The sequence below is a fragment of the Passer domesticus genome, chromosome 4 (genome assembly GCF_036417665.1).
Source record: "Passer domesticus isolate bPasDom1 chromosome 4, bPasDom1.hap1, whole genome shotgun sequence".
Classification (NCBI taxonomy): domain Eukaryota; kingdom Metazoa; phylum Chordata; class Aves; order Passeriformes; family Passeridae; genus Passer; species Passer domesticus.
In genome coordinates, this window is record NC_087477.1 from 24,442,767 (window position 1) to 24,457,610 (window position 14,844).

The 14,844-nt window shown below is 38.5% G+C and overlaps 1 protein-coding gene across 9 annotated transcripts in view; it reads left to right on the forward strand.

The window, feature by feature from the left end:
- The window catches only part of GAB1 (GRB2 associated binding protein 1), a 94,782-nt gene that overhangs the window by 42,518 nt on the left and 37,420 nt on the right, over positions 1–14,844 (forward strand). For 6 of the 9 annotated variants that reach the window (XM_064416591.1, XM_064416594.1, XM_064416596.1 and 3 more), the window contains exon 2: positions 13,220–13,514. In XM_064416591.1, the coding sequence (XP_064272661.1) occupies positions 13,220–13,514 (295 nt within the window). Of the gene's footprint in view, positions 1–509; positions 742–2,741; positions 2,855–8,521; positions 8,540–13,219; positions 13,515–14,844 lie in introns of those variants that run through there. The other 3 variants (XM_064416599.1, XM_064416598.1, XM_064416593.1) reach the window with 3 other exon arrangements.

Here is a 14,844-nt window from a genome sequence, read left to right on the forward strand (position 1 = left end):
TCATCAGAAGGATGCTGTTATTAAAAAGAACAAGAACAACAACCTCCACAAGGATAAATGCATAAAAGAAGAAATCCTTATTAGCAGTAAAAAGTAGAGATGAATGGTGATATTTAAAATGTCTTGAGTTTGTGGGCATTTCCTGGATTACAGGAATGATCTTACAGGGCCTTTTGCCTCATCTTGTTCTTTATCCAGAGAAATGCCTGGCAGAAGAATGCATTTTTAGTGAATTTAACATTGAAATGATGCCACTTAAATTATTTATCCTTAGAGTATACCAAAGATGTTTGTATTCATCGTCTGTTCAGATGCACAAAGCATGATTTCTCTTATGCTTAGATGAAGCCTTAGATGTGGGATGCTTTTAACTGATCTAAAAGTGAAACACTGGACATTTGGTAAACTAAATGCCCTTTGTTTGGTAGGTGGTGAGATGCAGGGAGCTGTTCAGCTGGAGCTGCAGCACAGCTGTGGTATCTGGCTTTGAAAATGAGGGCTAAGAAACAAGTTCCTCCTTTCATAATACAGCTACATAGAGATATTTTTATTTTTCTCTCTTTACTTCCATTTTGTCATATGATATTTACAGAAAAAAGACTATTAGTCTAAATGACAAGAGCTGTTGAAGAAAGATTTCTCCCAGCAGTTGTTGAAGGAAATGCTTCGTTTTTAGAGAAAATGACATAAAGCTTCCTATCATTTCACTTATTTAAACTTAGCATCCAAACTGAATTCAAGGTGAGTCTGGGAAGAAGCATAGTTATATCTGTCACCTTCTAGTTCTTTTGGTTTTGCTTTTCCTCGCTCAAATGTGCTAATTCCCTATTTTTTAATTTTAATTTTATTTTTAATGAAGGTTTCAGGAACCATGGGGGTTGGCCATTAATTTTTGGCCATTGTGTGAATGCTAACTACTTAAAAATAGTCATGGAGTCAACCTTGCTTCCTCTCAGGGTTTATCAGTTGGAAGCATCTTCTTTTTTATCCCATGTGTAAGCAAAGACTTTTCTGGATTGACGATTTGATCTGTATAATGGAAAATCTAGGCAGGATATCCTTTCTCTGTTATTCCTTGGTGTGATGGCATCAGGTTGTGTCTTAAAATGGGGGAAGGGAAGAGGAGGATCCTATTAGCAGACAGAGTGGTATCAAGGGACTCTTAAACTGCAGGCTGGCTGAGGACCTCGTATTTACTTTCCTTGTTGGACTATTTGTGCTTCAAGCTACTCCTCTAACATGTCAGTGGTGGCTTGTGCTGCTGTACCCAGAAGCTTGCTTGTGTGCTGTTTGACTGTTTTGTGTTTGGAAGTTGTTGTTGGATACTGAGGTCTGTGAGGGGCTTCTCTGCAGTTATTTTGAGCTCTAGCAGACCTTAATGAAATGCTGCATTGACAAGGTACATCCAGGCTTATCCTGCAGAAATGCAGTGCCTGAGCTTACCCTGCCAAGAAAAGAATGTTTCTGTTGTAATTCCATTATTAAAATGCCTCTGAAATGGAGTGGTGCCTAATGTCAATAGAGGTGCAGTGAATGCTTGATGAAGTGTGTGCGTGGAGTAGCAAACATACTCAGAATTATGTTGGAACATTAATTATGTTGGAAAATTATTATGACCTTGCATTTCAGCACGCTTGTAACTATTCCATGTAATACTCATAGCTTGAGATTTTCCTTGGTGCTTGCAAGGCAGAGGATGTTACTAACCTCTCTGATTGTGGGAGAACCTTGGGTTTGGTCGTGCTGTGCTCAGGACCAGGAGTCTGTGTAAAAATGACACTGACTCTTTATCCCACCGTCTTCCCCTTCCTTTGTACAGAAAACACAGTGTAGCTCTGGTACAAAGGTGAGTCCCTCTCTGGGTTGGTGCTTCTGTTCTTCTGCCTGTGACCTCCGTGTGTTGTGGTCTAACAGCAGAGGAGGAGCCTGGGACATGATTGTGGCTTTGCAAAATAATAATCAGCAGGTGCTTGGGGCGCAAAGAAAAAAACACTAAAACTAATAAAAAGAAATGCTGTAATTGCCTATTTGGACTTTGGAATCTGTAACCCTCCAGTGTTTGTGCCAAGCTATCGGTACAATTTAAAGTACATGAATTTTTTACTATTAATGAAGATATATATGGGATCATTGCTTGGGCTTTTATGTGAGGAGTAAAGATCTTTCCTTCTACACTGCAAAGTGCATCTTGGCGACTTAGAGTTAGCAAAAGTCTGTTAGCAAACTGATCTGTGACTTTCCATCACCATGGATTAAATGCAGTGTTTAAATGGACGCTTGCATTTCTTACAAGAATGTCTTCTAAATTTATGGGACATATACCTATTTCTGATCTAAAAGTTCGGCTAAATAAAAGTTTTTTAAAGAAAGACAAAATGCTGTAAGAAACTTCTACTGCTCTATATACAACATTAGTTTACTGCTGGTAAACTAATGTTGTATATAACAGCCTAATGACTAGGACTTAAACACAAAATCCCAACATATTCAAGCATTTGTACCTCTGTGCTCTTAATAGTGCCTAGTAAAAATTTCACAGTTTTTAGCCCCATTCAACCTAGGATTTTGAGCTAACATTTTAAGTCTATGTAGATAATGTGTTTTAAGTAGCTGTTGAAAAATCAAAGCAAGAGAAGTTTAAGCCCACCCCTTGTATTAAATCATTTGAAATCTTACAATTGCTGTTATTTTCAGTCCATTGTGTCTGCTTCCTGTTGGTCAAAGGTTATGAGGATAGGGTGGTGTAGAGTGAGGTGGGAAGCCAGCAGGAAAAAGAAAGCTTTGCTTATTTTGGGGTAGACAAAACTACAGAAATGGTCATGACATTGCTTAAATTTTCTGAAGACTTGAAGAGGTAAACGAGTCAAAAGCTGTATTCTTGATGTTGTTTATTTTCTGCTGTGTAACTTAGGTATGGGGAGAATGAATTGGAGTGAGAGGGCTTTCTTAAAGAATGTTATATTTGTGCTTGAATTTTTTTTTTTTCAAAAAGAGCTTTTGTTTTGATTTACAAGTCAACTTGGTGAATGCTGTTGCTGAAGCAAGAGCTTTAACCTCTCTACCTATTTGCTCACTCGTATCTACTAGCTCTAAAAAAGAAAAACAAGAGAAAAGTTTTGTGCCATGGAGAAGCTCTGGTGTATTGCTACAGTACATTGTGGGTATGTGTTAGTTGTGTTAATACTGCCCTCTAAAAATACAGTTTATCTTAATATTTGTGCTGTTACTGAAGAGCTGTGGACAGATTCCTTGTCTGTCCACACATCTGTGAATTGGTTGTGGTGGTTACGTTCTACAAAGCTGTTCATCCTAATAACGTATGGTGTGAGGGAACTGTTACAGACCAGGAAGCAGTAGAAAACATTTTATGTGAGCTGATGAGAGCTAGAGGAGTGTTTTTTAAGCTAATCCAAGTAATTATATTTGAAGCATCTTTACTATTCAAGTATCCTGGTATGTAGTTTATTTAGCTATTGGTATGTGAGATTGCTGGTTCCTGAATTTCTTAACCATTTTGTTACTGCTAATGAGTTATTTGTATCTAAAAGTATTGTTTGCATTGTTGGAAAAACAGTTTTTTGCTACAATAGGAACTCAAGGTTAAGGAGTATAGTGAAAGGAATCTGTACGTCATAATGTCTTGAAAAGAATTTATGCTTTATGCTTGCTTATATTGTAATTAATTTTTCTCTGGCTGCTCAGAAAAAAACTTCTGGAGCCTAATCGATAAATATTTTCAGCCATGTAAAGTGAGAATGTGTTTATCAGACAGAATACTGATTTTTATTTTATCTTAGCCTTTACTTTTCTTAGCAACTCTCTCTGCCATCTCTGCATAGGCACATTTCTGATCTTGTGATTTGTAACGGGAAAACAGTGTTAAAATGTAAATCACTGTTCCTAATTCTTCCCATTTCTTATACAGAGGGGAAAAATTACACGTTCCTTATATATGTACAGGGAATTCCTTGCAATGCCTCACAGTATATAAAAACTACTGTGCCAAAGCTGTGAAGCTTTGACAGAACAACAGGTTTCCTTTAGCTTTGCCTTCACTATGCCTGAGGAGAAGATCTTGAGTAAGTGTCAGTCCTTCCATTGCTGGAGCAGTGGCCGACTCATTTGCAAGAGATGCTTTGGTCTGCACATACTTGATTTGCAAAGACATCAGTGACTGTACATCCTTGCTCTCATGAGGAATGGATAAGGATGGAGTGTCAACATGTCCTAAGTTTAATTTGTAGGGACTATTTAAAACATCGTCTGAATTTCCATTGGAGACTGAATTTGTGTGTTAATGGATGGCTAGGAGCATTTTTAATACAACTGGTAGGTAAAACCAGCTTAGTAATTGTAGAAATTATGGGATATCTTTGTACCATCATCCTTAGCTCATCACTAAATCCCTCTTAATTCATCATTCCAGCTATTGAAGCTGGAGAAACTGATGCTTCTGTAGCTCAAATCCCCTTTCTTTTGTAGGGTGTACAAAGCACAGGATTTAAGCCTATGAATATTTTGTTGAAGAGATGATGCACAGAATGCTTGGCCTCTTGTCATCTGTAGAAAACTCTTGTATTGTTTGCAAATGAGCATGCTCGAGTGATCCAAACACGAAGCAGTGACACAAGCATGTGTTGTATGGTCATTGCAACTGCAGTGTCCCAGGATCTAAATCTGTGTTAGGAATGGCATGTTTTTACAAAATTCTAGTGTCTCATCTTTCTTTTCCTTGTGTATAACTCTTACACAGATGATGAAGGTAGATATCTATACGGGGGAGTAAGAAGGAAAAAAGATAAAACTCAGTTTGTACAAAATATTACAGGAAGCACTGGGCTTGTGATCTGGAGAAATAGGAATTTTTCTCCAACATGTTACAAATGCTGCTTCAAAACTCCTCCTAGGAAATGAGGAATGAATGGATAAAAACATATGGTGAAATAGTTAATCCCCAGCTGTTAGAAGGCAAGCAGCTGTTGGTATCAGTAGAGTGTAGGCTTGACTTCTCAGCTTTGAATTTTTCATGTCTTTATAAATGCTAATTTTTTTTTTTCTGGGTGTTCTTTCATGCAACCTACACCCATGAACTCAGTTGGAATCCAAGTCAAACGGCATGGCTGGTGTCTTCTCTGCCTTGTCTTGTTAAGGGGGTCCTGTGAGCCTGGTGGCAATCCTTGTGATAAGCAATGTACAGAGACTTCTAAAAACAGGGCACAGCCTACCCCGAATTATTTGCTTCCTTAAATTAAGAGCTGTGGGGAGAAGTGAATTCTAATTAAAAGCTGATGAAAAGACTGAAGCAACTTTTTTAAAAAACCCTCAACAAACAAACCTTTGTCTGGTGAATACACAAGACCATCATTTCTTAAATAAATCCACGTGATACAAAGCTAGATTGTAATTTGGTTGGGTTATCACAAGCACTGTCAAAGAAGCTGATCTTTAGGAGGAATCTGGAGGAAGGAGATGTCTTGCCCTTGCTTACTTGTTCAGGAAGCCTTCAAAAGAAAGATGAGAGAAGGAAAAATGATTCAAATCTAGTATCAGTGGTAAAGCAAAAAGCAATAGGGGGAGACTAGCAAGAGGGAGAGAGTCAAGTAAGAACACAGATCTCTCTAAAAGTAAAAGCCTCAAAATAGGAATAGAGGCCCCAAATTACAATAAAGTAAGTCAATAAATGGAGAACTTTAAAATAGAGGATGATGTAATCAGAATGAGAGAAGGGAGATTCTTCTGGCAGCATTATTTCAAATAGGACAGATACAGGAAAGACTAGAGAGGGGGGTGATCAGAGCATGCTCATGATCAGAGAGGAAATAGCCAAATTTTAGAAATATTCTGGGGAACAGGGCAGCAAACCAAAGACCATGTAGATGTGCGAGTAAGGCACCTGCAGTAGCTGTATTTCTCCTTGTGCCAAGGCAGACCTCATGCCATGAGTGTTGTGACTTCATCGCTGACAAAGGAGCGAGATGGAGTGGTGAAAGGAGATGGCAAAGCTCATGTCAGTGGTGGGGAACGTGTTCCCAGCAAGTTCCTAGGAGTTATGTCTTGGCTACACAGGATGGGTGGTGGAGGAGAAGTGAAAAGATGGGTTTGCAAGAGATCAGAACCACTGGAACTTTTATAGGCATTTCAATTGGATTAGAGAATGTGGGAATAGAGAGAGACAATCTGGTCACTGGTCCTGGCTTGCAGACAGTGAAATGGGGGCTCAGGTTCTGGTGCTGCTGCAGGGCTCCTTTGGTTCTTCTTTGGTGAAGAGATGATAATTTCCATTGGTGATAATTCTCAGGTGTGCAGGAGTAAGTTTGTCCTTGCCATTAGAAAATTTCTGGCATGTTGCAGAAAAGTATTTACTGAAACCAGTTGTCATGAAGATCAGTTTAATGTGAATTGCATGATACAGACCTGGCTGCGCTATTGCACATTGGGAATTGGGATAAGAATGTAGAAAAAAAAGATGTAAAAGGCAAGAAAAAATTAAGAACTCCTATGCAAAGTTAAGAGAAAAATGAAGATATTCAGTTAGTTTCAGATTCATAAAGTAAAGCAGCAGTTTGTGCTACGCTGTCTGCATTTTATTTTGTACCTTTTTTGGCGCTTTAATTAACACTGGGAGATTAATTCACGTGCTGAAACATCAGTTATGAAACAGAGCTGCCAGTGTGTGTGGAAGTATTGTTCTGCTGTATTCTCAATGTTTTGTTTATTTAACAAGCTAAAGTTAGAATCGACGGCACAAGACTAGAAAATGGTGACAATAGTTTGAAAACAGGAAATTTTGGCCTTGTGTGTATTCGGAACAGATGATCAGGATGATGGCCAGGAGAGTGGAAACTTCCACTGAGACTGTTTTTTCCTTATTTTGCTCAGTGAGAAAAGATGGTGCTTCCTGGAAAACAAGTCTTAAGTATTTAAAGAAAGTCATAACATATTCAGTATTTTCCTCGTATCACATTTGTTTGTTTCCCAGCAATGTGTTTACACTTCTTAGTATCTAGTGCTACTAAGAGTAAAATATTTGGACTATTGTCAAATCATGGAATTGTACATTCTGCTGCATAGAATTAAGACACTAAATATGCTTTGGGTTTTTTGTTTTGTTCTTGGTTTAATTTTTCTGTCTTAGGTTTCAAAATATAAAGGGCATCACTTTTAGGGAAGAGGATAAGAGGATGTCTGTTGCCAGTTGGTATTATGACAAGGGCTTCAGAAATAACTTGTAATTACATATTCTTCAGTTCCTGGTGCTCATGATATGGCCTTTAAAAAGAAACCAGATTAAAAAAAAACCACAAAACCAACGAACCTAAAAGGTTTAAAAACATTTACAGAAAATGCTTTCCTTAAAACACCCCAAAATAAGAAATCCATATGGAAATCTACAAGTATTAATTTCTTAGGGAAAGCGTTTGAAATTTTGCAATCTTACCATGTTGGAGTTTGTCCTGCAAGCTGGAAGAGCAGCAAGTGGAAAAAGTAAAGTCCTGTACTTGAAGTATTGTTACCTAACGTGACCTCTTTCTGCTACTTCCCAGCAGTTCTCCCAAGTATGTGCCTTGTGGGATGCAGCTCGTCAGTCATACTTGTCCCTGGTCTAGGCTGACCACAGACAGGATTTAAAAAGAAGCACAGTGTGAAGGAACACTTCTATTCTAGTTTCATTTGAGCTTCTCTGGGGTTGCAGAGCACAGGTCTAATCCACAAGTCAGTGAAGCTGTGCCAGAGGTGTGTTTGTCTTCTGCAATGGCTGGAATACCTGGATAATAGAAATGTGGAGGCAAAAAGGAGCAGAAATACTCAGCTGCTGTTTGGGATCCTTTTTCTGGTTGTTTGTCAGAGACATGTACCAATTTCACTGTTATTTAACGTTTGCACTGAGAAGTAAGTAGAAAGAGAGAAATAGTTTAAATAGATAGGACCAAAAAGCATAAAGAAAATTAAATCTTGATCCTAGCAGACAATTGAAAAATGCTCAATAGTAGCTACAGACTTAAATGTCCACAAGAGCATTACAAAGTCACCTTAGGCTGTGTCTTTTGCTGTTCCTACATCTCTCTGGTTCATGTTCTGCCTTCTGTCTTCTGTTTACTTCTTCAGTTCTTTTGGAGTAAGGAAATGTCTTGCTGTGCATTTATGAAACACCAGGTATTTTTTGGAGCCTTCCTTGTGCCCCTGGGCAAGTAATTTCTTTCTGCCAGGTCTTAGTTGATGTCTCTGAGAAAGAAGGATGCCAAATAGTGCCCTTTTAAAGTATTCTGTGAGTACAGAGATGAAAACCTAAGCACAAACATCCGCACACTTGAGAGATGAGAAGGAAGGCCTGAGATTTGTAGTTTTGTTCTTGGGTTTACTGGTCATACATAAGGAAAGATTTATTAGCAGTGTTACTGGGGTGGGGTGTAAGGAACCCTCTTCGGCGTAGCTAGTTCTCAGGAGTTTTGAAAGGTTTTTTTGACTGGATGCTACCCAGAAGAAAAATGGCAGCAAATGTGCTGGACGAGGAAAATCAGCTTGAAGCAGCCTTGGAATGGTGGGTATTAACAGCAGGATAATTGATCCGTTTATCAGTAAGCAGTCACTTGGCCATGTGAGAGCTAAATCCGTAAAAAATGGACCACAAAAAGCTGTCTTTGATTTAACATCTCTTAAGTTTTTATTTTAACATGTCATGAAATAATTTTGGCCTCTTGAGAAACTGCTTAAGGGGATCTAAATGGAATGTTAAATCCTTTGAAAAATATAAATTATCTGCTCTTTTCTGCCCCTTCCACCTTCCTTTCCCTTTCAATTTACACATGCATCCCATATTTCCTACATCTTTGAACTACAGGCAGCAGCTGAATGAAGTACATCTTGAGTGTATATGAGAAGAGAGGAGGGGAAAATAATCCATAAATGTAAAGATTAAGGGAAGTATAGCTACAGTTTCTTCAACAGGTACATCTCTTGTAAGTAGAATATATTGTAAATTCTGTGTGCTGCATACAGTAGTATGCAGTAGTTAAAAAAAGCCAAAAAACAACTAAACCCTAACACTGCTTCATGCTGCTTTCTGTCAGTTTCTTAGCTCTTTCATTCACATCAGCAGTTTGCATATACCTTAGCAATAAGAACAACCCTAATCGCTGAAATGTCTTGGTTTTACTTTGTAACCTTCTCAAAATGCTGCATAAAAAACACAGAATTCCACTGTTCCTTTGATCATTTGATGCTCTGTGGGTGAGCAGCTTGTCACATTTCAGCCTCTCTCAAAAGCAAGTAAACAAGCTCGTTTCTATAGCTCTGATGGGCTCATGAAGCCATGGTCTCATGACAGAAGCAGGACAATGTTTGGCAGGCATGGTGGTGTCCTGTGCTAGGCCAGCTGATGTGCTGTGCAGCCCAGAGGAGAAAACAAGCTGAGAGGCACACAAGGCCTTTCTTAGACTGAGGGAAAAGCAGCAAACCTCGTTAAACTGTGTTTTGTAATAATTTACAAAGCCTACTCAGGCTTTTGGTGAACGTGATAACCATGATTTTTGCCTTACAACACTTATAAAAGGAGCCATTTATTTGCTCTGCAAGGAGTGTTTAGTGACTAAGTGCTATTATATTTATAAAATATATTATTAAACCATATTTATGTTAATAATATATTTTATATATTTGAGTGAATCTTTCATTTAAAAAATATTTGCTCAAATTTCTTTCCAGAATTAAATAACTACAAAAATATTTAAATCACATTCTGGCTATTTTTTTCGACTTTTCAAACTTAAAGCAGTTGACTTCTAGCACAGAAAATCAGTGTTTGATAATGTATGGCTGATAATAACATCAGTTATGTGACAGATTGGTACCTTTAATTTTCCTGTGACATAAATTGGTTGCATCTTTTTTGAGTGATTATGAGAAATAGCTTGTAGCATGCACTTCTATAAAAGAAAACACAAAATTTTCAAACAAAAACCCCCAAATGGGTAAAAAAAGAAAAAAAGATAAAACTTGTGTAAGTACGTATTTGCACATGTGCACTCTCACTTTTAGAGATTGTTCTTTGGAATGATGTTACTGAAAAAAGCTCTTCCTTCCACATACAACACAAATAGCACGATATTCTGTACTTCAGTGGGGCAGTGCACAGCTTTCTTTGCAGCGACAAAAACCGAAATGTTAAAAATATCTGAAGCTTTAAGAATCCCAGATATTTTCAAATAACAAAGGGTGATTTATGTGAGCTCATTTTGCACTTTGACAAAATATAGAGGCGCTTTTGTACTATGATTAGCAAGGGTGCTGATGTCAGTTTGCTTGTCTAGCTTTAAGCTTTATTCTGCTGCTAAATTGTGCTTTGTACTGTAGTCCAGACAACCTTTGTATCTGCCTTATTAGTGTGTAGTTTATGGAATTGCTTTTGTTTTTGAATATAATCTGTGCCAGTTTCAGAGTGTGACTCACTATAGGACTGAAATAAATGTTCGCATATGCACTATGTGAAAACTCTTCAAAAATAGTAGCAGGTGCCAGCAGGCTAAATTCAATGTTTTAAATATTTAAGACTTGCTGTTTTGTAGCCTGAAGGGCTGAAAGGAAATTCTTTATAGCTCAGTGTTTTTTTCTCAGTTTTAGAGTCCTATTTACTGATTAATACTCAACAGAAATTGTCAGGATTGCTAAGAGCCTTTCATTCCTTAACACAGTACTAGAAATAAATTTTTAGAAGAGGCACGCCTGGTTGATACAGAGATGATGGAGTTTTTTTGCCTGGCGTTTTGTTGCTGCACAAACTGTGAGACAAAATGCATCACGCTTCTCAATTGCTCTTGTTCCTCTCCTATCTCTAATGTCTTTCCTCTTGATTTCTGCTTTGAAAATTTCATCTGAGTGACTGAAGGCTGAGGTTAAAGATAAAGCTTGTTTCTGAAGTAGTTTGTAGTAGTTATCTGTGATCAGCCTTGCCTGGAGAGAGGCTCATCTACTGAAGTTTCGTGTTAACCCAGCATCTAAGTTGTCACTTGATTTGGAAGCAGGAAACAAAACAAATTCTGCTAATGTTTTTGGGTCACTGTTAAATGCTGCTTATCTAGCTGTGCTGCTAGGATATACTCACATTTGAAATCTAAATTGAAGGGGTTTAATCTATTACATCTTCTACATTTTAACTGTTCACCAGTTAAAATTACTGCTACCATGGAAATAGTTGCTTGAGACTTTGACTTGATTCACACAGTTCATAATTTAAAAACAGATGCCATTATTGAGAACTGCAGTAAATACAATTCTTTTGTAAAGTATAGACATTATCTTAAAATCAAAAAACTTTTAGAGCTTTGCTAGTTAGAGAATGGATCACAAGCCTTAATTAAGCTGTCTGTCCTTTTTCCCTTTCTCCTGTTTTCTGTATTATCTTTTCATAATAGCTTTCGAAGCTTGATACCCCAAACAGGCATGCACAGTGGGGATTTTATGAGTCTCTGGGGCAAAGCCAACAGCACTTGTTTGGAGCAGGGAGATACTTGCTCCTTGGCCCTTATGTTGCCCTTCCACTAGTTTCTTTCCACTAGTTGCTTGAAGGTAGCACCTGCAAAAAAATGAAATGAATGCACTCTTGTGCCTCACAAAAATGGCTCTGAATCTTTCTCTAATACACAGTAAGAAACTCTTGTTTTCAGTGCTGCCGTCCCAGTGTTTAAAGGACATCACACACCTTGACCCCTTCTGGGACCCTCCTTGCTGATTCCATTCCTTTCCTTGGTTAGCACACAGCCAGGGCTGGCCAAAAGGAAAATCCCCTCACCCTCACCTGTCTTACTTATGCATTTCTTCTGCTGGTTTGTTTGGGGTTTTTTTGGGGGGGTTTAATTTGTTTGGTTTTTGTTGTTGTTTATTTGGTTTTTGTGTTGGTTTTTATTTTTAATCTTTCAAAGGATTTGCTGACAAACTTGTTTGAATATCCTAAAGAAGTTTAAAGTGGGATGACTTGGGACATGGTGTGAGTCTGCGGAGTAATACACAGTGTCTTGGCTACTGCACTGATTTACCTTGGTCTCCCATTTGCTTTGCTGAATGGTATAAGAAAAAATGGATGACACAGGTGTGGCTCCCCACTGTGTCTGGGCTCTGCTTTCAGATTTCCCAGTGTGAAAGACGTGCAGCTCTCCTAGGGAGCAATGGCAGTGTGTCTGGTTTCTTCTGCTGTGCCCATTATGTTGGCACTGGGGTATAAAAAGAAGCTGCTAGCATAGTATTACTGGTAGAGCTGAGGAACAGAAGTGCAGCCAAGTGGGGCAATAAAGATGCTGTTGGAAGCAGCAGGACAGCTGTATGCAGAGCTTGGTTGTGTGGTTTCCATTAAGGTCTTTGATGAGAATTATGGCAGGTGGTGGAGGCCCATGGGATGAAAGGCAGTTAAGGATTCGTTAGAGAATGCAACATTTTGCATTTGCTTTTTTCTTATACCAGTTTCTTTCTGCAGCATCAGGAGGGCTGGTATAATAGGCATAGTGTCAGGCTATCAAATTCATGTGTTCTGGATCTTCCCCAAAGACTGGGTTTATCTGGTAAAACTACAACATTTGGTCATTCTCTCCATCTCCATCTCTCTAACAGTTTCAAAAAATAATAATTTTGCTCTTTTTCTGTAAGAAGTACTACTGTAGAAATATTGTGAGGTTCTGAGTGCAGAGTTCCCCTGGAATCAAGGTGCATGTACAGTGTGAGCATTGTCTGTTCCTTAAATGCAGGTCATATCGTTGATTGTCAGTTAAAAATTCAGTTAAAAAGCATCAGCCTGAAACGACAGATACTGGAAACAAAACACCATGGAACACTTAAAGATGTATTTTATTTTGTCTTTCTCATGCCTGTGACAGCTTCCTTCAGAAGCCCTTTTTGTGTGCTTTTTTGCCCCTTTCCTGACCCCCACCCCACTTTTTTCTTTAGTGCATTCATGCTTTCTCATTTTATAAACAGTGATTTAATTTATATATCCACTTGTTACAAACAAAGCCAAGATATAAAATTTAAAATACAAATTCACTAATCCTCAAGTCCACTGCTGTAACATTACCTAAATAGTGTTAAATCTGGATATTTGGTGTGTAATCTCTTAGTATAATAATTGAACTACTTATTAGTACTTCGTTCAACCCAGGCTGGAATAACACATAAAAGGTTTTAAAGTGTGATTTCTTCCTTCTAATTTGTCTTTTTCTCTCTCCCCAATTTCCAGGCATGGAAGAGAAGATGGTTTGTGCTTCGGAGCGGCCGCTTAACAGGGGATCCAGATGTATTGGAATACTACAAAAATGACCATGCTAAGAAGCCTATCCGTATTATTGACTTAAATTTGTGTCAACAAGTGGATGCTGGATTAACGTTCAACAAAAAGGAGTTTGAAAACAGCTATATTTTTGATATCAACACTATAGACCGAGTTTTCTATTTGGTAGCAGACAGTGAGGAGGAGATGAATAAGTGGGTTCGATGTATCTGTGATATCTGTGGGTTCAACCCTACAGATGAGGGTAAGTTCTGTTGCTTTTCTGAGAAAGTGCAGTGCCTATGTGTGAAGAACATTTCAAAGATCAGATGGCTATCTTTAGCTAGCGTATGTTTTAAAACTTGTGTGTATTGGCATTGAAACTTCCTTGTTATCCTCAAAAAAAGTAAGCAGAACAGAGGGAGATATTCAGAATTTGTTACAAATTAAGTATGCCTTAGAACTTGGATGACGCTCTTCTGTTCTGCATGATGTTAGTTCTTGGAAGTAGAGGAAAAATCTCAAGTAAAATCATGTGCAGCAGTAGATCTTCATAATCATCAAACGAGTCCCATTTGGTATAAAAACATATGATTATACAAGCAGGACTGAGTGCAAAAGGTCAGGTTTCTAATATTACCATTTCTCCGTCTGCTTTGAAACTTGGGGAAAAAGAAATCCACCCCCATCAGCTAAAACAAACAAAAAATAACCTGTAGTTTTGCACTATCCAACTCAAATCCTACCAAAATAGATACTCTATGAAGGCAACTTGTAGGAAACATGATGGTGTGTTTAATTCCTCACAAATACCTTGTGGCCATTGCTTGTCCTGAATCCATTATTTTTTATTTAGTTATTATTCCTGCATTCCTTTTGGAGATTAGTGGGTTACATGACTTGCTGTAGCTCCGTGCAGAGTTCCAAGAAAACATTAAATAGGAGTGGTAAGAGGGTTATCCATAAGGCATGCCTGACTGAAGGGGCCAGAAATAAATCCCTGCTTTTTGTAGGATTGTGGATTGAGGGAGGTGAAGGAGAAAAGGGGCTTGCATCACTTTGCTCCAGCCAAATCTTTAAAAGTGACTAGAAAAATACTGTTGCATTAAGGACCAAGAAGGGGTCCTTTTCTTTCTCCTTATTGCAGTTTTGAACTACAACTTTGTCATGAAAACCTGATCTATTAATTGCCACTCTAATAGCAAATTCAGCAGATTTTTGACAGTTCCAGCATGTTTTTGTGGCATGCTGAGCACACCCAGGACCCACAGCACGTCTCAGAGAGCAGCTACCATGAGATTCAGTGCTCAGCCTGCCAGGAGACCCTGCAGAGAGGTGTGGGTAGGGGGCACTGCACCAGTGCAGCTGTGGGCAGAAGTCCTTGGTTCTGGGGACAAACTGGAAATCTGGGATCTATGGACAAAACGTTGGTTCGTGCCACACCTGGCAGCTCTTTGGCAGAGCACAAAGGAGCACGTGTCCATTGGACAGAACAGAGAGGTGGGGTCTCCTCAAAACCATCAGACCTTTCCTCTGAGAGCTGGTGTATTGTTGTTGACCCTTAGTTTTCTGTCATTGAACTGAACATGAAACCT